This window comes from Gymnoscopelus microlampas (assembly GCF_963454915.1).
Source record: "Gymnoscopelus microlampas genome assembly, chromosome: 19".
Taxonomy (NCBI): domain Eukaryota; kingdom Metazoa; phylum Chordata; class Actinopteri; order Myctophiformes; family Myctophidae; genus Gymnoscopelus; species Gymnoscopelus microlampas.
In genome coordinates this window covers 18740228-18762943 of record NC_139956.1, presented here as the reverse complement: position 1 = coordinate 18762943, position 22716 = coordinate 18740228, and the positions used below count along the sequence as shown (strand labels likewise).

Below are 22716 nucleotides of genomic sequence, written 5' to 3'. Positions count from 1 at the left end.
ATAAATTACCCCTAGCAATAGCACCAGCAGCTGGCCTCGCGCGAGCACAGTTCTCTGCTTCCACATCTGGCCAACAGGTAGAGAATTACAGAGAGAGAGAGAGAAGAGAGAGAGAGAGAGAGAGAGAGAGAGATGGGGACAAAATAAAAATATGTTTCCCAGGTTAACGGACAACTTTATAGGCCTATTTATAGGCCAAAAAAAACGTGAATATGCCTGCCACCGTGAGGCTGATTTGAAAAATGTAGGGTGGCATTTATTCCTTGGCCTAGTGGGGATGTGTGTACAACGTTTCACAGAAATTGGAGGCTGCGTTCATGACCATGTACCAATGGACCGAATGCCCCCGCCCCCCAGTTAAAAATCACTAAATCATTAAAAAATAGAAAGCATTACCGTACATGATTTTTTTTAACACTCATCTTTTAATTATTATCATTACAAACTAATAAAACAAGTAAGACGCGCGAACGCTGGAAGCGAACGCAGCTCGAAAATACTGTATATTTACAGACTTTGTGTGTGTGTGTGTTTGTGCTTTGACTGTTAGTTAGTTAGTTAGTTAAAGTTTATTTCGGTCAATACAACCATACATACATATGGCATTTCATACAATAAATGACAAAACAATTAAACCAAAAACAAAGCAGAACAAAACTGCTTGACCGAAAAGGCGTAGGCTGAAGCTAAGAGCTTATAGTGCCTACCCTTCTTGCATTGAATAATATTTAAAAAAAACAGAAAATCTATTTTATACTCAATTATTGAAAAAGACTTTTCTGTATAAGTCTAAATATATATATATATACATATCTATCTATATACACATATATATATACACACATACGTACATAATACTTTCAAACGATATAAAACAGAAAATTAATTACATTTCAATCATTGATAATACTTCTATCCTTCAAATAATTGCTTAATCCTCAATTCCACATCACTATATTTACTATAGCAACATATGTAATTATCCTATCATATTATATTACTATATTTCTTTACCATTTTAATTTTGTACATTTTCTTAAATTTGCCAATAGTACTACATATTTTTAAATCATTTTCACAGTTATTCCATATTTGGATTGCTTTTGCAGAAACACATTGTTTTTTTATATTTGTTCTGGCCTTTTTTATCTTAAGCATATTTGCTCCCCTCAACCAATACCTGGTTTCCCTAGCTTCGAACAGCCCCTGAATGCAGATCGGGAGTTGCTTATTGTGCGCCTTGTATGCTATTAGCACTGTTTTTAAGTTAACTAGATCCTCGAATTTTAGGGTATTTAATTTGATAAAAAGTTTATTAGTTGGTTCATAGTAATCTGTTCTAGTTATTATTCTTATAGCTCTCTTCTGTAATATGAATATTGGGTTTGTGTTAGTTTTATATGTGTTCCCCCATATTTCCACACAATAAGTAATATATGGAACTATGAGAGAACAATATAATATATATAGTGTCTTCTGATTCAGAATATGTTTGGTTTTGTATAATATTGCAATCATTTTAGACATTTTTATTTTTACATTATCTATATGAGATTTCCAGTTTAATTTACTATCAATTATTACACCCAAGAATGTATTTTCATACACTCTTTCTATCTCAACATCATTAATTTAAATTTTTTGTTTACAATTTATTTTCCTTGTGCCAAATATCATAAATTTAGTTTTACTTAAATTCAGGGATAGTTTATTTATATCGAACCACTTCTTTAGTGTTGTCAACTCTACCTCTACCGCATTCAGGAGCTGCTCCCAACTCTCCCCAGAACAATACAGGTTGGTATCGTCTGCAAAAATAACATATTTCAATAGGGTAGACACTTTACAGATATAATTTATATATAAAATAAACAACTTTGGGCCAAGTACAGAACCCTGCGGGACCCCGTATGTTACCCTTGCTAGCTCAGATTTTATATTGTTTAACTGTACATATTGTTTACGATCAGCAAGGTAACTCTTCAACCATGAATGGGCTATCCCTCTAACACCATATCTCTCCATTTTATCTAATAACAAGCAGTGGTCTAATGTGTCAAATGCTTTTTTGAGATCAATAAACACCCCTACAGTATATTTTCCGTCCTCTATTGCTGTTGTAATTTCTTCCACCATTTCCGTCACAGCCATCAAGGTGGACCTGTTTGATCTAAAGCCATACTGGTGGTTGCTAAGAAGATTGTTTTTTTCTATGAATTGGTCCAGTCTTTTGACAAATAGTTTTTCTATTATTTTTGAAAATTGTGAAAGCAGAGATATGGGTCTGTAGTTGGAGAATTGGTGTCTATTACCACTTTTGAAAATCGGGATTACCTTTGCAGTCTTCATATTAGTTGGGAAAATACCAAATGATTGGTTACAAATATATGTTAACGGTTTTACTATATTTTCTATTATATTTTTAACTAATGACATATCTATCTCGGTTGAGTCGGCAGATTTTTTCTCCTTAAATTGTTTGACTATTTCGAGTATTTCTGTTACTTCAACACCTCTAATAAAAATAGAATTAAGATTCCGGGGAACAATACCCTCCAACCCATCCCTGTCTCTTGGTTCCACAATCTCATTTGCTAGATTTTTGCCTACATTTGCGAAATACTGATTAAATTCATTTGCTATTTCCCTTGGATTATTTATAGTTATATTATTATTATTTACATAGTAGTTTGGGTATTCTGCTTTTGATGTACTCTTTCTTATTATGCTATTTAATACCTTCCATGTCCCTTGTATGTTGGTTCTATGCTGATCCAATAATTTATGATAATATTCTTTCTTATTAGATCTTATAATATTTATTAGTTTATTTTTATATGTTTTATATCTAGCTTCCGTTTCCTTTGTTCTATTTTTTAAGAAGGTTTTATATAATAAATTCTTCTTTTTACATGCATTTTCTAGTCCCCTGGTGATCCATGGTTTGCTCTCTTTCTTGTGTTTATTAGTCTGTTTTCTGACTGGACAGTTTTTATCATAAAGTGTAATTAATGTGTTTAAAAAGGCATCGTATGCTTTATTTGGATTTGCGTCTGCATAGACCTCCTCCCAGTTCTGTTTGCTGAGGTCCACTTTGAGGGCTGCAACGGCTTTCGGTGTTTTAAGTTATTTAAGCTAACTTAAGCTATTATCTATCAATGTTGCTGTGTCAATTGTAATCCTACTGGGCTTTATGATCAAAGGAAAGAGACTATTGCTATACATATGATTAATGAAATCTGTCGTTTTTTTATTTCCTTGTGCTTTTAAAAGGTCAATATTAAAATCTCCACAAGCTACTTGAATCTTATTATTATTACAATTACCAAGCATAGCCACTAGTTTGCTATTAAATGTGTCCAGACAGGTACCTGGACACCTATAAACACAACTAATTATTATATTTTTCGCCTTCTCTGCTTTTATTTCAATTGTTAGACATTCTAACATATTATCTATACTTTGTGTTTTGCTTTTAACAATATTACATTGCAGAGATGTATCAACATAAATAGCTACTCCTCCTCCTGTTTTATTAGTCCTGTTAGATGTAAACAGCTCGTATCCTTCCAGGTCCATCTCATATCCTTTCTTGCTATTAAGCCAGGTCTCTGATATTGCAATCACACTGAATTTATAGAATTTATTAAGATATGCTTTGATTTTACTAAAGCTACTGTAGAGGCTTCTGCCATTAAAATGTATAATTGATAAGGCTCCTTCCATCTTAATATTACTTATAAATTGCTCATCGGTGTAGTACTCGCAGTTTATATTTAGATTATTATACAAATGGCTATCAGGGTCCACATCGTTTTCAATCCCATATAATTTATGTTCGGTGAGGTCAAAAGTTTCATAATTTAGATTTTCATACCTGTGATATAAACTATGCACATTTTCTTCCCCACAATACATATCCCTTTTTACAAAGTCCTCATCTTCTATACCTCCAAATGGAAATGAATAGTCCCTATCTACTGTAGCTGCACTCTGGCGCACTCTGTTGGCCGCACCCAGGCAGTGCACTGCACACAGACACACACAAGGCGAGCAGACTTTCATAGTAAGCTCCACTTCGGCGCGCCTCCTTCCGCGTTCGCAATAACCCTTATAACAAAGTTGTCCTTTAACCTATTAAAACCAGGAAAGCATCATTCTGATTTTAGCCGTGGGTATTCAAAAACAGCAGCCGTACAAGCTCGTACTAGGGCTATTCAAAAACAGCAGCCGTACAAGCTCGCAGTGCATCTGCTATTTTTTGTGAAGTTTCCCAGGTTAACCTCTAACATCAGTGGATAAGGAGTCTCTATGACGGCCCTCCCTTGCTCTAACGGTCTGCTCCAGTGCGGTCTGAGAGCCTCACACAGAATGGAAACACAAGCATGACTCCCTCATTTCCTCACGGATCATTCCATCTCACCAAAAAACCACCCCACTCTCTCTCTCTCTCTCTCTCTCTCTCTCTCGCTCCCTTCGTCCGCTACATTTACCATCACTCCCTGCTCTGCGTTCACCGCAAATTGCCGCGAGCGCTGTCTTCCACTTCACCAAGTGAAGCATGTTTGAGCATCTGCATGTCAGAGGGAACAGATCTGCTTTAAATGTGGCGACGTGAGGTGCCACGTAATATAGTATCAACTTGACGTGTGCAACACTAGTCCATCTATACATCTGGCTCTGACTGTTGTAGATCATTAACTACATTAACCCATTAAGACCTGGAAGTGTGTCATTTTTAGATTTGAGCTAAAAAGCATTATTTTACACTTTGGGCTATTGAAAAATAGCAGACCTACAAGCTCATAGCGCGGCACTCTCTGTAGATCTGCTATTTTTGAAAAATCGTGAAAATGTGTGCAAATCTTTGAATATATATTTTTAAAGCGAACATTTTTAACTCAAATCTTTGCTTCTGGGGGGTCCCTGGAACAAAATATTTTGATGGGGGTCCGCGGCCAAATCCATATAATTTTGGGGGTCCTTGACATGAAAAAGATTGAGCACCACTGATATAGAAACATACGTTTTTCAGAAAACTGTTGAGATTTAGGAGACATGTAGAATCGGCTTCAGGTCTCAATGGGTTAACCTTACTACCGTCTCTGGGCATGTTATGAAATAGTTGTCATTTATGTTATTGTCATTTGGCGAAAATAGCAGATCTACAGGCTCACCACATGTCATGTTGCAACACATTGTGAGCTCGTAGATCAGCTATTTTCGGTAAAAGAGAGAAACTAGAATGGAATATGAAAAATCTGACTGATATAATGTGCACTGATTTGTGTGAGTTTTGAACACAATCTGTAGGAATAGTAGCAAAACGTGTGTTTTGAAAATGAGGCCTTGATGCAACTCCCTTACATGGGGAGTTGCACCATGATCCAAGGAATCCAGGGAGGAAGAAAATGTATTGTAGGACCTACTGTTCAAGAGTTACAGGTGAAGTGACTTGTTACAGCACCACGTGAGGTCGATTTGAAAACATTAATAAATAGGGATACAAGTCTTCCTTTGCCTACAGGGAGTGTGTGTGCAAAGTTCCAAGGCAATCGGATTTTGTGCAAAGCAGGCCCCTCCCGCAAACTTTGGAAGCCAATCGTAACCATTAGATCGGCTTCCGTTTTTTTTTTTTTTTTTTAATGTTTTTTTGCCGAAACATGCTATTTTTAACAGCGTATAACAAGCGAACGGGAGGCCGCGATGACATTTCTTTTCACACTGAAACCCTCCGTGATTAGCAACCATCAGGGGATCGATCATACTGGAGATAAATATTCTGTGACTACTCGAAAAGGTCGCAGTTAAAGAGTTAATTGCACCTCCCTATTTAGCTGGACGGATCTATCCAGGGTTCCAATGGGCCACTCGAATCAGCCGAGTCACACAAACACAAAAAATCAGACAATCAGGGGCGTCTCAGCACCGCCACAAAAAAAGGAAAACAGCAACAATAAAAACACAGCAACACACACACACACACACACACACACACACGTATGCCAGCCATAGACAGACAAGAGCAGGAGCACACGCTGTTTGTTTGACATGTTCATCCTCCTTCTTCTTTTGCAGTGATGGATTGCACCTCTCAAGCAAGCGGTGTGTCTCAGCGTGCTGTTTCTGACGCTGCGAGGAACAGAATGGCATCTGGAGGATGCAGCTTGAGACAGAGACGGGAGACATACACTTTGTTGTTGGTATATGAAAGTCACCCAAGCTTTTCACTCATAGAGCGAAATCATACTGGTAATAATTAGGGGGGCGGGAATCACCCGGGGAGCTCACCATTCCACTGTATCACGTTTCATGGGCCACCATTATTCGACAACATGACTCGTCAATATGTTGCAATTCTGTGATTTGTTGTGATTATACTATAGATCTTTAACTTGTGTTGAAATCTGCTTTAAAATCTGCTTATAACACTGTATAATTTAAGTATATTTTTATGTCTATACTTTTGTACTTTTACTCAAGTAAAAGTTTGAATCCAGGCCTTAAAGGTTTTGAGTGTTTTTTTTTTGGTATTTGGTATTGTGGTATTTCTACTTTCACTTACAGTAGGTTAAACAAAAAAAAATCTGAGTACTTCTTCCACCAAGCCCAGCTTATTGCACAGGTTTTTTAGGTCTGTTAGCGAATATTCCATATTTGAATATGCCTTTGAATATAGAAAATAAAAGAAGTTTCATCTATGAAAATTAGGATTAAAATAAGATGAACCCATTTAGACCTGGAACGCATCTGTATCACTTTAGGTTTCTTCGGCTATTCAAAAATAGCAGATATACAAGCTCATAGCGCGGCACCGAGTGCCGCGCTATGAGCTTGTAGATCTGCTATTTTTGAAAAATCGTTAAAAAAAAAATGTTTTAATTTTTTTTTCAAAAATTCGTTAGGATATGGAAGACATTTTAAGAATCGGACTCAGGCCTTAATGGGTTAAAAAATGACCCCTAGCAAAAGCACCAGCAGCTGACCTCGCGAGAGCACAGTTCTCTGCTTCCACGTCTGGCCAACAGGTGGAGAATTGCAGAGTAGCTGCAGAGCAGAATAAATCACAGCGCCGGAGTCACGCGTCTCGTTAATTGTCACTTAGTTTCAACTGAAAAACAAATACGTGCCGTGCATTAATGATGGCAGAGGCAGACGGTTCACAATCCCGAGGTCGACCGCAGAAGAGGACAGAGTGGATTTTAACTCTGGCAATCTGGGGAAAAACGCAGTATGGTTTTGGTCTATAAACGGTAAAGTTGTGGAACTATGAGAAAAGGCTTTATGCAAGCTGTGTAAGGTAGAGTTTTTTGAGAAATCGTGAAAATGTGTGCAAATCTTTGAATATCTATATATATACATTTTTAAAGCGAATTTCTTTAGCTCCAATATTTGCTTCTGGGAGTCCCTGGACAAAAAAACTGAGATGGGGGTCCTTGACATGGAAAGCACCACTGATATAGCAACTAAACAACAAAAAATGATATGTATTTTTTTATTGATTTATAAATCAATAAAAATAAATAAATAGCAGATCTACAAGCTCATAAGCTTGTGTATCTGCTATTTTTGAATAGCCAAAGTATATAAAACAATGGTTGTAGTCAAAATCTAAAATGACACAGACGCACGCGTTCCCGGTCTTAATGGATAAAGTGGTAAATCCGGCCCTGTCTTCTAACACTGTTGAAAGGTGTTGCAGGTACAGCACCGTGTGGGTATATACTGTATAGTACTGTAAGCTTGATGTGGGCAGGGTGAGGGGGACTGCATCACGTCACAGCTGCAGTGGTGTACAGTAACCAAGTGCATTTACTCAGGTACTGTAATTAAGTACGATATCTGCAATTTTCAGTACTTTTACTTCAACTCCACTACATCTCAGAGGCAAAACTTAGGTTACTACTGTAGTTACTTTGTAAATACAAAATATTATATTATAAAACATACATTAACCACTTAAGGCCTATTTTCTACATAGGCTATTTGAAAATTGCCAATCTACAAGCTCACAATTTTTCAAACATGTTAGTACTTTTACTTTTGGGACTTCAAGTATATTTTGATGCCAATACTTTTGTACTTTCACTCAAGTAACACTTTGAACACGTGCCTTTTACTTGTAACAGAGTACTTTTATATTGTGGTATTTCTACTTTTACTCGAGTAAAACACCTGAGTACTCCTTCCACCACTGCACAGCTGTGAGGGACACCATGCTTTAGTCGTGACACATTCATCTACAGTAACTACATTATAGCTGCAACACGTTTGACTGGACCCTGGGCCGACTAACAATAGCACTGCTAAGTGTACTCTGTGTGTGTGTGTGTGTGTGTGTGTGTGTGCGTGTGTGCGTGTGTGCGTGTGTGCGTGTGCGCGCGTGCGCGCGTGCGCGCGTGCGCGTGTGCGTGTGTGTGTGCGCGTGCGCACGAGGATTTAAACTCTTATCATCGCTGATTGATTCTTTGTATTATCTGCACTAAATGTTATCTCCCTGCGTTTTGTCTTACTCAATTCACACGCACGCCAACATCTTCCTCTCCTCCTCCTCGATTGCTCCCCGTCATGTCTGCCTCGGACTCTCTCCTCTTTCTCTTCGCCCGAACGGGAAACACGCGATGAAATTATAGATTAGCGCCTCGCCCTTAATGGACATGTTACAGTCAATGCAGACTAAAGAGCGCCAGAGAATTATCAGTCCACATGCGAGCACTGTTTCCCTGTGTAGTGTGTGGTAATTGATGGGAGCATAAACCATTGAGCATTTTTTTTTTTGCCCGGTCTTCCTCGTAATTTCAATCAAGGCTTCAGCCGGGGCTAATCAATAGGACAGGGTCTCAATGAGAGAGAGAGAGAGAATGCTGACACCGCTCCTATTGAATCCGTTGTCACGTGTGCTCCCTGCATTATCCACAAAGATAGACGTGCATGCACGCACCCCCCGCCCCCACACACACACACACACACACACAGTGGTGGAAAGTAACTAAGTACATTTACTTAAGTACTGTACTTAAGTACACTTTTGAGGTGTTTGTACTTTACTTGAGTATTTCCAATTTCCAATACTTTTACTTCTACTCCACTACATCTCAAGAGGCAAATATTGTACTTTTACTCCGCTACAATTATATGAAAACTTTAGTTACTAGTTACTTTTCAGATATGAACTATGATATTATGAAACACACATTAACCACTTTAGCCTTATTTTATACCTAGGCTATTTGAAAATAGCAGATCTACAAGCTCACAACGCGTCGCGATGCGACGCGTTGTGAGCTTATAGATCTGCTATTTTCAAATATTTAGTACTTTTACTTTTGGTACTTTAAGTACATTTTGATGCCAACATTTTACTCAAGTACATTTTTTATTTTGGACTTTTACTTGTAACAGAGTATTTTTATATTGCAGTATTGGTACTTTTACTTAAGTAAAGAACTTTTTCCACCACTGAACACACACACACACACACACACACACACACACACTCGCATATCTTGATATAATAAATATATTCTGCCCAAAGGCCCACACACTCCCCCCGACACCCCAATGCCACAGCAGAATGAGATGTACCTCCGACTTGTTTACAGCGAGGTAGATGCGCTTGTCTATGTGTACTTGTATGAATTCAATTGGCAGTGGCACAGCTCCATTATCTCAATCACTGGGTGTGCGTGTGTGCGTGTGTGTGTGTGTGTGTGTGTGTGTGTGTGTGTGTGTGTGTGTGCGCGCGTGCGCGTGCGTGTGTGTGTGCGCTCGCGCGTGCGTCTCTGTGTGCGCGTGTGATCAGAGGGAGAGAGAGAGAGAGAGAGAGAGAGAGAGAGGCTCATCCCTGTGCACAGGAGACAAAATGGTGGAGAGACTGATCAGTGGGCCTACACTATAATCTTCTGTGGCTGCAGCCTCAGCACTATCTCTCTCACACACACACACACACACACACACACCCCCCTGCCCCCCCCACTGTGAATCTTCCCACAAACCAATAGTCCTGTGGCTCAGAGTGGAGGGAGAACAAGATAAGTGGAACGAGGGGTGTGGAGAGGATGGGAAAGCGTGGGGCGATGGGAACGGTGAGGCCGCCACCCCCCCCCCAACCTCCCCCCACCCCTCCCACCACCACGCACAAACACATGCATGCGCACACTCACGCACGCGCACACGTTTGTATTGCTATACTTGTGAGGACACCAACCCATTTTAGGTTGTTGCCGCACAAATAAGTATTACTACAGTATTACTACAGAAAGCTGCTCCAGGTGTCCGTCCGTCACTCCGTCACTCCGTCACACACGTCACACTTTTGCCCTGCTCATATCTCCGCACCCATTGCCCCGATCCATGCCACATTTTGCACACACACTCCTTACCTGCCAAACTACACCCTCCAAGGACCCCCGGAGCTCCAGGGACCCCCAGCTGCCTCGGGGACCCCCAAGTGTAAAAAATGAGCACATGTGGACAAATTACCAAATGACCACCCCAACGGGGCTGCTCACGGGGCATTCCCGGGGACCACCCACTCCTGGTGCTCCAGAACGGATGCAAAAGTGGTGACGCCCCCAGTGGAGGACCCCCTGCCACTGCAGCTCACTCTGTGCCAGTCGTATTTCTCAGCATTCACTCTGTTACCCATTTGCAACAGCTACACATTACACGTTTTCTGCCCACATAAACGCCACCATGTCACAGCTAACCCCACATTTAGACCACCAAACAAAACTATACATTGCCCACACAACTAGGAACCAATCGCCGTTACAGCCCTCTTCTGTATACATGTGACCTACGGTCGCTTATCTCCCGATTAGGGAGTCTTACTGGTATTATAAAATCGGTCCTCTCCTTTTACAGTTCACTTATTCCGTATTGCGAATTTGTACTTCCATGTACTGTTATGTACTGCCATGTACTGTTCTCATGTCTTACTAAATAAAGTACATCAATCAATCAATCAATCCTCCAATTTGTCATCCTGCGTTTTACTTTAAATCAGTGGTTTTCAACCTGTTTTGTCTCAAGGACCCCCAAATTGACACATATTAGCCCAGGGACCCCCATTTGAAAAGATATGCCAGGGACTCAACCATTTTGATTCCTTGGGGGTCCCAATCTACACAGTAGTATCATCATCAGTGTTCATTTAACTCTGAGAGTGTACAAATGGAACCAAATGGACCCGTTAGGGTCCATTTGGTTCCATTTGTACACTCTCAGAGTTACAGACATATAAGGGTCAATTTGGTTCCTAATAATTCATTTGGCTGGGGACCCCCTGGAACCCCCTCAAGGACCACTGGTGGTCCCCGGACCACTGGTTGAGAACCACTGCTTTAAATGTTCCTCTCATCGTCATGTACACGACAAAGTCCTGTGTGTTTATTCAACTAATTTAAATAAGCACTCAGGAGTGTACTGTGAACCTCGCTTTCTGACTGCAGTGTCCCAGCAAACATGAAAATTTAAGGGCGTATGCTAGATTCAGACAAACATAACAAATACAAACAGTCACTAACACACAACCAACCCCCCCCCCCCTCATCTCTGCATCCATCGCTGCTTCACTTCCCTTGTGCAATTTTATATTCCTGCCTTTAAGTGTAAATATTTGCAGCCCAGTTCTCCCTATTAGACATCTGACCTTGTTGCTGCTTCTATTCCTAGGAAACCATCGTCCCAGCATCACATCACGGCTGACTGTTTTTTTTCCTTTTTCTCCATACTCTGACCCTCATGAATCCACTTTAAATTCTTCACTCCACCAAGATGATATACAGTCAAACATAAACGGATGGATGGATGGGTGGATAGATAAGATACATGGATCTCAAATGGGGGGGGGGGGGAACAACACAGAACGCAAGCGGAGAAGAGAGAGCGGGGAAGAGAAACAGAGAGCCGAAACATAAACAAAATAATAATGCCAATGTGGAGGAGGCATTGGTGATTCCGGGAGTGCCGACTCAGCGGCAGCCTTGTTTAATTACCGTTCACCTGGGCCAAGAGGGGCCTAATGGAAGACTTGGACACGGGCCCAGACAAACAATGTTCCGCTTGGCTTCGGCCAGGAAGAAATTGTTGGTCTGAGTCATTCGGTCCTTGTTGTTGTCGTCAGGATCACAAAACTCTGAAGACAGCAGGCGGGGCGGGCGACGAGGGAATTCTAACTTTGAAGAAAAAAACATTGCATTCCACCGGCCGGCCTAAGACCTGAACATGAAGATGAAATTGTGAACTGGAAAGGCTTAACCCTATAAGGCCGGGAAGGGAACGCATGAGTGTCATTTTAAGATTTCTTTGGGCAATTGTTTTGAAAAATCGCGAAAATGTGTGCAATTCTTTTATAAACATTTTTAACTCAAATCTTTGCTTCTTCTGGGGGTCCCTTCTGGGGGTCCTTGACATGAAAAAAGTTTGAAAACCATTGATAATATAGCAACATAAGTATAAAATAAAAAAAACTGTTAAGATTTAGAAGACATTTGTAAAATCCCCAGAAGCAAAGCTTTGAGTTAAAAACTTTTGCTATATAGTATATATATATATATATATATATATATATATATATATATATTCAAACTAAAGATTTACACACACATGTTCACGATTTTTCAAAAATAGCAGATCTTAGCAGAAAAAAATAGCAGAAAAATAGCAGAAGTTCATAGCGCGGCACTCGGTGCCGCGCTTGTATATCTGCTACTTTTGAATAGCCAGACATCTGAAAATGACACAGATGCGTTCCCGGTCTAAATGGCTTAAACAAACAAGCAAACCAAAAACTAGACTAAACTAAAAAAAAAAATGCTACAGCGAGGACATCAATAATAGCTCGCCAATTCATTTGTATAGCACATTTCACGCACAAAGGCAATTCTAAGTGCTTTGCATAAGGCATAAAATACATTTAAAGAGAAAGAATAGAAGCAATAACAGATAAATAAAACAGCATAAAAAGGATGAATCAGCATTGCCTTTCTGCTGGGTTTTAACAAGTCAGAGATGTCTTTTGGCCCTAAACCATTAGTGCGTCAAAGATAGTCAGCAATATTTTAAAAATCAATTCTATGACACACTGGAAGCCAGTGCAGAGATCTGAGAATGGCTACTGTAATGCATTCAGCTTTCTTTGCCAGAACTAGGCTGGGATAAACGCGATTTTCCTGATCCTGTCCACAGAGAATCAGTAGATATGGATACAGCCTTATAACCACCTTCCTCTCCCTTTTCAGAGTAATCCTTATCCTTTCTTCTATACTAAAAGAAAGAAGGAGTCCGTGGTGCTGGAGAACTGGTGATTTAAAAACAAAAATAGATTAGATTCAATAAATCCATGTGAACAGCCAGGGTTCGAACTCGCATCATCCGTAGTAACAACAAAATATCACTTGCTCTGTTTTAGCACGACCGCTTTCCCTCTACACCAGAACAGCAGAAAACACAAGTATAATCCCATGACACTCCTTGCCGGCGCGCCAATCCCGCCAACAAGCCCGCCAACAAGCCCGCCAACAACTTAACCCATTAACACCTGAAGCCGATTCTATAAAATGTCTGTTTTTAGAATGTCTTCTAAAAACAGTTTTTTGAAAAAACTTGTGCTACTATGTCAGTGGTTCTCAAACCTTTTCATGTCAAGGACCCCCAAAAGGATATGTATTTGGCCGCCGACCCCCATCTCAAAATGTTTTGTTCCAGGGACCCCCAGAAGCAAAGATGTGAGTCAAAAATGGTCGCTTTAAAATACATCTATTCAAAGATTTGGACACATTTTCACGATTTTTCAAAAATAGCAGATCAACAAGCTCATTGCGCGGCACTCGGTGCCGCACAATGAGCTTGTACATCTGCTATTTTTGAATAGCCAAAGTGTAAAATCATGAGCTAAAAACTCAAATAAAATTACACAGATGCGTTCCAGGTCTTCATGGGTTAAAAGGAACATACCCCTGTGTGAATATGATAATGATAATGAATTTATTTGTATAGCGCTTTTCTAAACAATGTTACAAAGTGCTTTACAGACATGTTAAAAACAAGCAATAAGAACAACCAAGCAATACAAACAACATAATGTCAACATTATAGAGCAGTAGAAGAAGTAGAAGTGCCAATTAAAGGCATATATGTGGCATAGGGTTACAGCCTGTGCCCCCAAAAGTAATTCCCTCGGAAACCAAGGGCATCATAGTGGTAGGGCCTAACCATATAAACAGTGAAATCTTATGAAAGTTTTTTCAAGTAATCCTTGGTTTATTTGTTTGGTACAGTACTGTATGTGCATGTTTTACTCTAACTCACAGTGACTGGTGAGACTAGGCAGCTCGATTCGGCATTCATGTGGGGAATAACAACATTGCTGCAACCAACCGGATATGGATATTAGTTGGGGAATTTGTGGCCTATAGACCGGATCAGTTCAGAACAAAAAAACAGGCTTTCTGTCATAATGGAAAGCCTGGTGAAATGAGATACAGGTGCATTTTAAGCAGTAGGAAAACTTTTTTAATTTGTGCAATTTTTTTTAAGATGATCACAGACTAGACTTTGTTATTGATTTGATGTGGTCATTAAACATTTTAACAGAATCCATAATGCATTACACCAACATATTTTTTTTTGGCTTTCAAAGACAGAGAGTTGTGAGTACTAGCTTTCAGCATCTCGCCCTTGGTACCAAAGACAACAATTACCCATGTGTCTTTCTTTATTCCACGGAGATTTTGGCACATCCACTCATCGATTTGTCCAATGCCATGACGCAGAGAACAAGCGAATATATGAAACGATATGGTAGGATATGAAGTATTCATGAAAATATCGATACAAAGTCCGATGTCGCTGGCATATGGTATGCCCGTGTGAAGCATACCGCCACGGCACATATTGACCACAAGTCCCTGGTGATTCCAGACATAGTGCTACAGTTATCAGTGCTCCAATTGGATCATAATATCATATTCAATCTCCAGTATGAATCAACATTTATACTGTTACTGCCTGGAGGGATTGTGTGTGTGTGTGTGTGTGTGTGTGTGTGTGTGTGTGTGTGTGTGTGTGTGTGTGTGTGTGTGTGTGTGTGTGTGTGTGTGTGTGTGTGTGTGTGTGTGTGTGTGTGTGTGTGTGTGTGTGTGTGTTGCTTGTGTCTTGCTTACTACAGGCCCTGTTCAGATTGACAGCACAAATCCAGCACATATCTGATTTCCTATCCGGATTGGAGTCAGATTGGTTTTATGCAGTCTGAAAAAGGCCCAGGAATGTGATTCAAATCTGATTAGCAAAAATCTGATTCCAATCATTCCATGTGGTTATTGTTGTTCAGACTGCATACAAATAATGCAACTCTAACCTGGATAGGCTGGGATTTGGGATGCCAGTCTGAACAGGGCCTACTGTAGGTAAAACTCTAGTGTTGGAGTTAAAATGGCCGAAAAAAAGGGGTAAACATTTATAAAATTGCAGTCCCAAAATGTTGATGTCCTCGCAAGTATAGCAACACAAACGTGTGTGTGCGGCGTGCGTCCATGTGTGTGTGCGTGCGTCCATGTGTGTGTGTGTGCGTCCATGTGTGTGTGTGCGTGTGTGATCCCCACAGCCTCCCAATTCAGTTTCAGTCCCAACAGGAATGAGGAATCGATAGCTCTTTTTAAAAAGGGACTTAGCGAACTAATTAGATAAGCGAATGGCTGCGCATTTCAAACGAGTGCACACGTGTGCTCACAATGACAAATCAAGTTGTGTAAAGCACAACACAACGTGGTGCGAAAACCAGAGGTTACCATGACCTACTCGACCATAACCACTAATGTGTACTAATGCCCCTGTGTGTGTGTGCGTGCGGTCTACGCCCCACTGTGCTCAGATGTGTGTGCACACAACCATGTATGTTTGTCTCCGTCAACGCGGCTATTTTTTTGTTCTGTGCAGATGTTCCCTGTGCTAGCATGTTGATTCCTATCAGCTTGGATTAAGTTAGGTCTGCTGACGTGAGTAACAAGTAAAGCATGAAACATATACCGTATGCTTCAGGACTGCCTTGTATTCACATCTCGAAACAACCTGTTCGTGCTTTTAACCCATTAAGACCTGGAACTGTGTCATTCTTAGATTTGAGCTAAAAAGCATTATTTTACACTTTGGGCTATTCAAAAATAGCCGATATACAAGCTCGTAGCGCGGCACCGAGTGCCGCGCTACGAGCTTGTAGATCTGCTATTTTTGAAAAATCGTGAAAATGCGTGCAAATCTTCTGAATATATATATTTTTCAAGCGAACATTTTTAACTCAAATCTTTGCTTCTGGGGGGTCCCTGGAACAAAATATTTTGATGGGGGTCCGCGGCCAAATACATATCATTTTGGGGGGTCCTTGACATGAAAAAGATTGAGCACCACTGATATAGAAAGATACGTTTTTCAGAATACTGTTGAGATTTAGGAGACATGTAGAATCGGATTCAGGTCTCAATGGGTTAATGCAGCTTGTACTTGTTTATCTATGACCTGGCATTAGGGATGCACCGAATATTCGGCCACCGAAACATATCGGCCGAAAATGGTTAAAAAATGCATTTTCGGCTTTCGGCCGAAAGGGTTTTAGCGCCGAAAGAATATCACCGAAAGACACCGAAACATATCGGCCGAAAGACACCGAAACATATCGGCCGAAAGACACCGAAACAATGCTATTTAAAGCCGCCTTAAAAGAAGGAAGAAGTGTTTGTTATGATCTCGCTGCACTGCTCCTCTGCTGCACGCACGCAGGTTAAAAAAGGTCCGGTGTGGAACTTCTTTACAGTGTGTGAGACCGATGCGACACACGCTATGAAAAAAACATTCAGTCTCTGTGTGTGTGCGTGTGTGTGTGTGTGTGTGTGTGTGTGTGTGTGTGTGTGCGCGCGCGCACGCAGCCAGTCTGTGTGTGTGTGTGTGTGTGTGTGTGTGTGCGCGCGCGCGCACCCGCTCGTTGTGCCTCGTTAAAAGAAAAGAATCCAGCAAACAGCCCAAATAAAGTAGTCCATTGAAGTAGATAGGGACAACACTTATTGTCGAGTTAAGCACAACATTTTAGATCCCTTTAGAGAGTTTAAAACTATAAATTCCAGCGGAGTTTGGTGTTAGCAGCTAGCACATGGCAATGACATATGGTACTTTTTTTGCCTTGAATATTCATGAAAGGCAGAGTGACATGTTTTTTTTTTTTGCCTTGAAAACAATGAAAGGCATACAATGTTCATACTGGCAATGGCATACTCAGTATGCCAAAATGGTATGGCTTTCATTCAGACAGTATGGCATACTCCTGGGTCTTGGCACCCACTAACTACATTGAAAACCTAACATCACTGTTACTGCTTAGATCAGGAGTTATTTTGTTGCATTGGAATTGCTGAGGTTTTAGACATATTTTAGTTTGTTCAAGACAGTATATTTAAATGTAATATTTTGTGGATTTAGTTTACTCGTTTTGAACCAATGCTGCACTCATTTGACTTGTGATTTAAAAAAGCCTTATAAAAAAATAGAAATGTACTTTTACTTGTACTTAAGTATTTTTAAAAGCATGTACTCTTGAATACTTAAGTACATTTAAAAGCAAGTACTTTTTTACTCTTACTTGAGTAACATTTTGACTGAGCTACTTTTAGTTGTAGTGGAGTAAATGTAACCAGGAGTACTCTGTACTCTTACTCAAGTACTGGGGTCGAGTACTCTGTCCAACTCTGGGCCTGGACGACCAGCCAATACATGCATGAGTGAATGAATTAATAAATAAAAATACAAAAAGTTTAAAAATATAAAAAATAATATTGCGCCACATGATCGGATGGGTGATCGGTATCGGATGATCAGACTTGATCGTGATCGGATCGGTGATCGGTTTCAAAAAACCTGATCGGACCATGACCATCTATGTATATATATTTATCATATTCGGCCTTTCGGTATTCGGTTTTCGGCCAACTGTTTTCTATTTTCGGTTTTCGGTTTCGGCCAAGAATTTCCCATTCGGTGCATCCCTACCTGGCATACAGGTCATAGTACTGGATTCTCCATTTCTTTGTTTAAAATGAGTTGAGGGCTGGGGGTGAGGGTGGGAGAGGGTGAGCAAGCTAACTGTATTTGTACGTGTGTGAATTGTGTCTAATGTTTTACTATATATATATAGGACCCCCTCTAAAATGAGAAGCTGCATCTACAGGGGCTGTTCAATCAATACACTCTGACCAAATTCTGACCATAATAAAAAAGAAAAGTCAAGGCTAGAAAAATCCTACTAGCATGTTAAAGGGCTGGGTAATATATCAATGTTATATCGATATCATGAGACTAGATATGGCAAGAGATTTTCGAAATCTTGTCCTTTTCACACTTGTCAATTTTATTCAAACATATTAAAATCGGCTAATGGGTGGGGCGCCCGCTGTCCTAGCGGTCCAGGCGCATACCACATATGCTGGTAATCCAGCTTGACAGTGTGTCGCGGGTTCGACTCCCGATCCCGACAACCTTTGCTGTGTGTCACCCCCCCATCTCTCTCCCCATTTCCTGTCAGCCTACTTTACAATCAATAAAGGCCAAAAAAGCCCAAGAAAAATATATTTTTTTAAAAGAAAACATTTTCTAATAGGCTATTAGTCACTTTGACTCAGACATAACCATATAAAGGCCTGAAGACATCAAGGATCTCCATATACAGATGTGTCATTTCAAAACTTCAAATGTCCTGCCATCGCCAAGACAGTACATTTTCAGGGGATTCCCAGGGCAATAAGAGGGACAAAGAAGGGCATTTAAAATGCTGAATTATTTTGATGATCACTGCTTTTATGATGCTAATTAATTTGAGCAACTGGTCAAGGACCTCTTCAAATCACCTTTCGCCTCATAATGAGTCTGACACCTTCTTCAACACACATTCTTTTGTTCTCATGTATATGGATGTCTGTTGAAGGGAAAAACGGGGGTGTGTAGTGACAACTTCTTTTCAGGGGCAAAACAGTGCATTTTTAAGTGCAGAACAGGGAGGAAAAAATGCATTTTCAGGGCACTTTCAGGGAAAGAACAGTAACGTGTGAAGTTTTGAAGTGGCACATCTGTATGGGTATGAAGGGAACAAGGACTGACACATACAGATATCTCCATATAGGGCATAAAGGGGACACAGGTAGACAGACAGATACAGATATGGGCTCCAAAGGGGGCATGCCCATGTATGGCCATATACTGATGACATCAGGGATCTCCATTATATGGGCAACAAAGGGACATGGACGGAGAGATACAGAGATCTCCTTATATGGGCATATCGGTCAGATCTGCGGTGCAACGTAGGTGTAGCCGAACTCTAGATGTGAGGGCCTGAACCTCTAGTTGTCAAAGATTTCCCAACGCATCGAATGGTGATATTTGATCTCGTCCATATCACCCAGCCCTATAATGTTATGAGATGGGAATGTCCTTTATTATACTGTACCCAAAAGCAGTACTGTAGTGCATTCTGGTGGATTTCTATAGAAAGTAGGAAGCAAATAGTAAACTTTCATATAGTTTTAATAAAAGCTCTGCCAGCTTATCGTGTTAGTTTAACTTGAAAATGTGTTATATATTACTGGTATATACTGTATTAATTCAGCAGTCAGTTAAGGACAGTAGCAATAGTGCTTGTTCTTTACAAATTATGAGACTTTTTTTTCTCTCTCACAGAGAACACAATGTGTTTTCAAAGTATCTTTGTGTCCGTATGCGGCACACCATTAGATATTCTGTAACCCTGAATGTGTGAGTTTAGTGGATGTTTGAGTGCTAGGCTAACTATGTAAGCTTGGCCACTAGCACTGTAGAGAAAGTTGGTTTTATGTGGATTACAAGAATGTGGATACTAGGGTTGGGTACCGAAATACGGTTCCGGTACGGAACCGATAAAGAAATTGTCGGTACCGGGTACCCAAACAAAATATGTAATTTCGGTTCTGCATATCGGTTCCTACATGCGCTAAAAGCCGTTAAAACAAAGGCGTTAGAAGTCCTACACAAACAGCACAATCTGAGCAAAAATCACAAATCCGGTAAAACACCTATGTATGGAGAAGTATAGATCAGTAGCGTCTCTCCGTATGGAAGAGTAGACACTGCTGCTTCTTCACGGGCGCACTCAGCCCAGCCTCATTCCTCCCCGCATCGCCCCCCCTCCCCTCACTCACTCACCACCATCTGAACTGAAGTAGTAAGGAAAGGAATAACCTGCCCTGCAAACTTTGTAACCAAGATTTGCTGTTGTCAACTTGAAAACTAGAATCCACATGTCAGAGGGTGTAACGTTAGTTGGAAAACCAGCGCTAGTTAAGAACTCGCGCAGGGCTAAATAATTAACACCAGCTGTGAACGCTTCTGTTTGATTGATTGTGTGTGTGTGTGTGTGTGTGTGTGTGTGTGTGTGTGTGTGTGTGTGTGTGTGTGTGTCTTTCAAAAATGAAACTGAAAGTGACTTCTTCAAAAGGAAGGAATGGCAGACCTAATATTATTAATGCATTTTGGCTGTGTGTACAATAATGCAAATGCAGACATTATAATGGCTTTTGCTAGGCTATTCAATATTTGTTTTAATTTCTTGAATATGGCAGGGTAATGTTTTGAGGCATATTGTATTTTATTACTATACAATAGTAAATCAATAATTCTACACAATAAATAAATGTTTTAAATAACTGATCTCAATATGGACCAATTATAGTTATGATAAGTTTTGCCATAATCATGTAGCTCTACAACAGAGGCACAGCCATGGCAGCAATGGTACAAAAAACGTTTAAAAAAATTGATATATATTTTTTTTTAATTAATAATTTCCGGCTATTCAGCTTTTCGGCCAAGTGTTTCCTGTATTCTCATTTTTTTACCATTTTGGAACCAAAATATGGAACCGATAGGAACCGGATCCGATAAGCAGAACCGGAACCGGAACCGGACTTGTAAAAATCCTAACGATACCCATCCCTAGTGGATACACTGTAGCCTATTTTGTTTAACCTGGGGTGCAGTTCTTTTCTAGTGTGGCAGGGCTGGATTAAGAAAAAGGGCCCGTGGGACGGCACCTAATCAAAGGGTCCCCTCAAAATCATCGCAACAATTATGCTCATAGGCTCTCTGCACGTGTTCCAGCCAATCAAGATCAGTGTTGCCAGATTATGTGGGAGAAACAAGCAACCAGGTCTAGGAAAACCAGCCCAAAAAAAGTGACTATGGGCCACATGAGCACTTTAATATATACATCAGCTATTTGAAAATAGCAGATCTACGAGCTCACAACGCGTTGCGATGCGACGCGTTGTGAGCTTGAAGATCAGCTATTTTCAAATAAAATCTTGCGGGGAAATTATAATAAGCAGATCTGGCAACCCTGGTCAAGATGTTGGTTCAGGAGTACAAACTGGAGAGGTGTGATGTAATTGGGCTCAACAACCTTTCGTCAAAATGAAGGACCGTAACCGCGTTGTAATCCGAGTTGAAAACAACAATATTAAGAATGAACAGCTATGTATTTGTGAGAGGGAGGCTGACCTGATACAAGGAAAACATCAAGGCTAAATGTATAGGAAACCAAGGCAAAACTAATAACACAAAGATAACACAACAAACTCTGATTTTACAGTAGCCTAAAATGATAACTGATAGTTTTGTTAATTCAATAGTAGGATAGTAGGATGATTAGAAGGTGAAGAACACAAAGGATACAGGTATGGTACTATGAATAATGTTCAAATAATACAGATATTCCAGACGCCACAGTGCTGACATCATTCAGTACAGACGATGTCATACAGTGGCCTCATACAGTACTCTGATAATGGTACAATGAATACTCCTAGGCACTACAATGTCTAATTTAGGAGACATTGACAATGTCTATCAGTAAATCACAACGTGAGGTCAGAACTGTGATGTCACCGCCCACATAAAAGAGAGCGTTCAGACTTTTTCTTTCCAGAGTGCTGTGATCAATCTAAGGACCTAATAGAATAATAAAGCAGATTTCTAACGACTGTGCAAACATGCAGATTTTTGTGAAAACCCTAACCGGCAAAACCATTACCCTGGAGGTTGAGCCAAGTGACAACATTGAGAATGTCAAGGCCAAAATCCAGGATAAGGAAGGCATTCCCCCTGACCAGCAGAGGCTGATCTTTGCTGGCAAACAGCTGGAAGATGGACGCACCCTGTCTGACTACAACATCCAGAAAGAATCCACCCTCCACCTTGTGCTGCGTCTGAGGGGAGGAATGCAGATCTTCGTCAAGACACTTACAGGAAAAACCATCACCTTGGAAGTTGAGCCAAGTGATAACATTGAGAATGTCAAGGCCAAAATCCAGGATAAGGAAGGCATTCCCCCCGACCAGCAGAGGCTGATTTTTGCTGGCAAACAGTTGGAAGATGGACGCACCCTGTCTGACTACAACATCCAGAAGGAGTCTACCCTCCACCTTGTGCTGCGTCTGAGGGGAGGGCAGTAGATGATTACATAACACTAAGGTTTGCTATTGTGATATTGGCTACATGGCTTAAAAAGATTTAAAATATCAAAATGCCTCAAAGGTTTAAATAAATACACATGAAGTGTTACGAAGTTGGGGGATGAAACTAATTGCAAGTTTCATACAGTAAACTTGCAATATAAATATAAAATAAATGAATTAATACAAT

The 22716-nt window shown here is 40.3% G+C and overlaps 1 protein-coding gene across 1 annotated transcript; it reads left to right on the top strand.

Moving 5' to 3' along the window:
• Nucleotides 1–22064: 22064 nt before the first annotated feature.
• Nucleotides 22065–22526, top strand: LOC311034398 (polyubiquitin; the record flags this gene model as incomplete). The annotated part of the gene is made up of 1 exon (XM_084042279.1): nt 22065–22526. The coding sequence occupies one exon, from the start codon at nt 22065–22067 to the stop codon at nt 22524–22526; it is 462 nt and encodes a 153-aa protein (XP_083898405.1).
• Between the last annotated feature and the right edge of the window lie 190 nt (nt 22527–22716).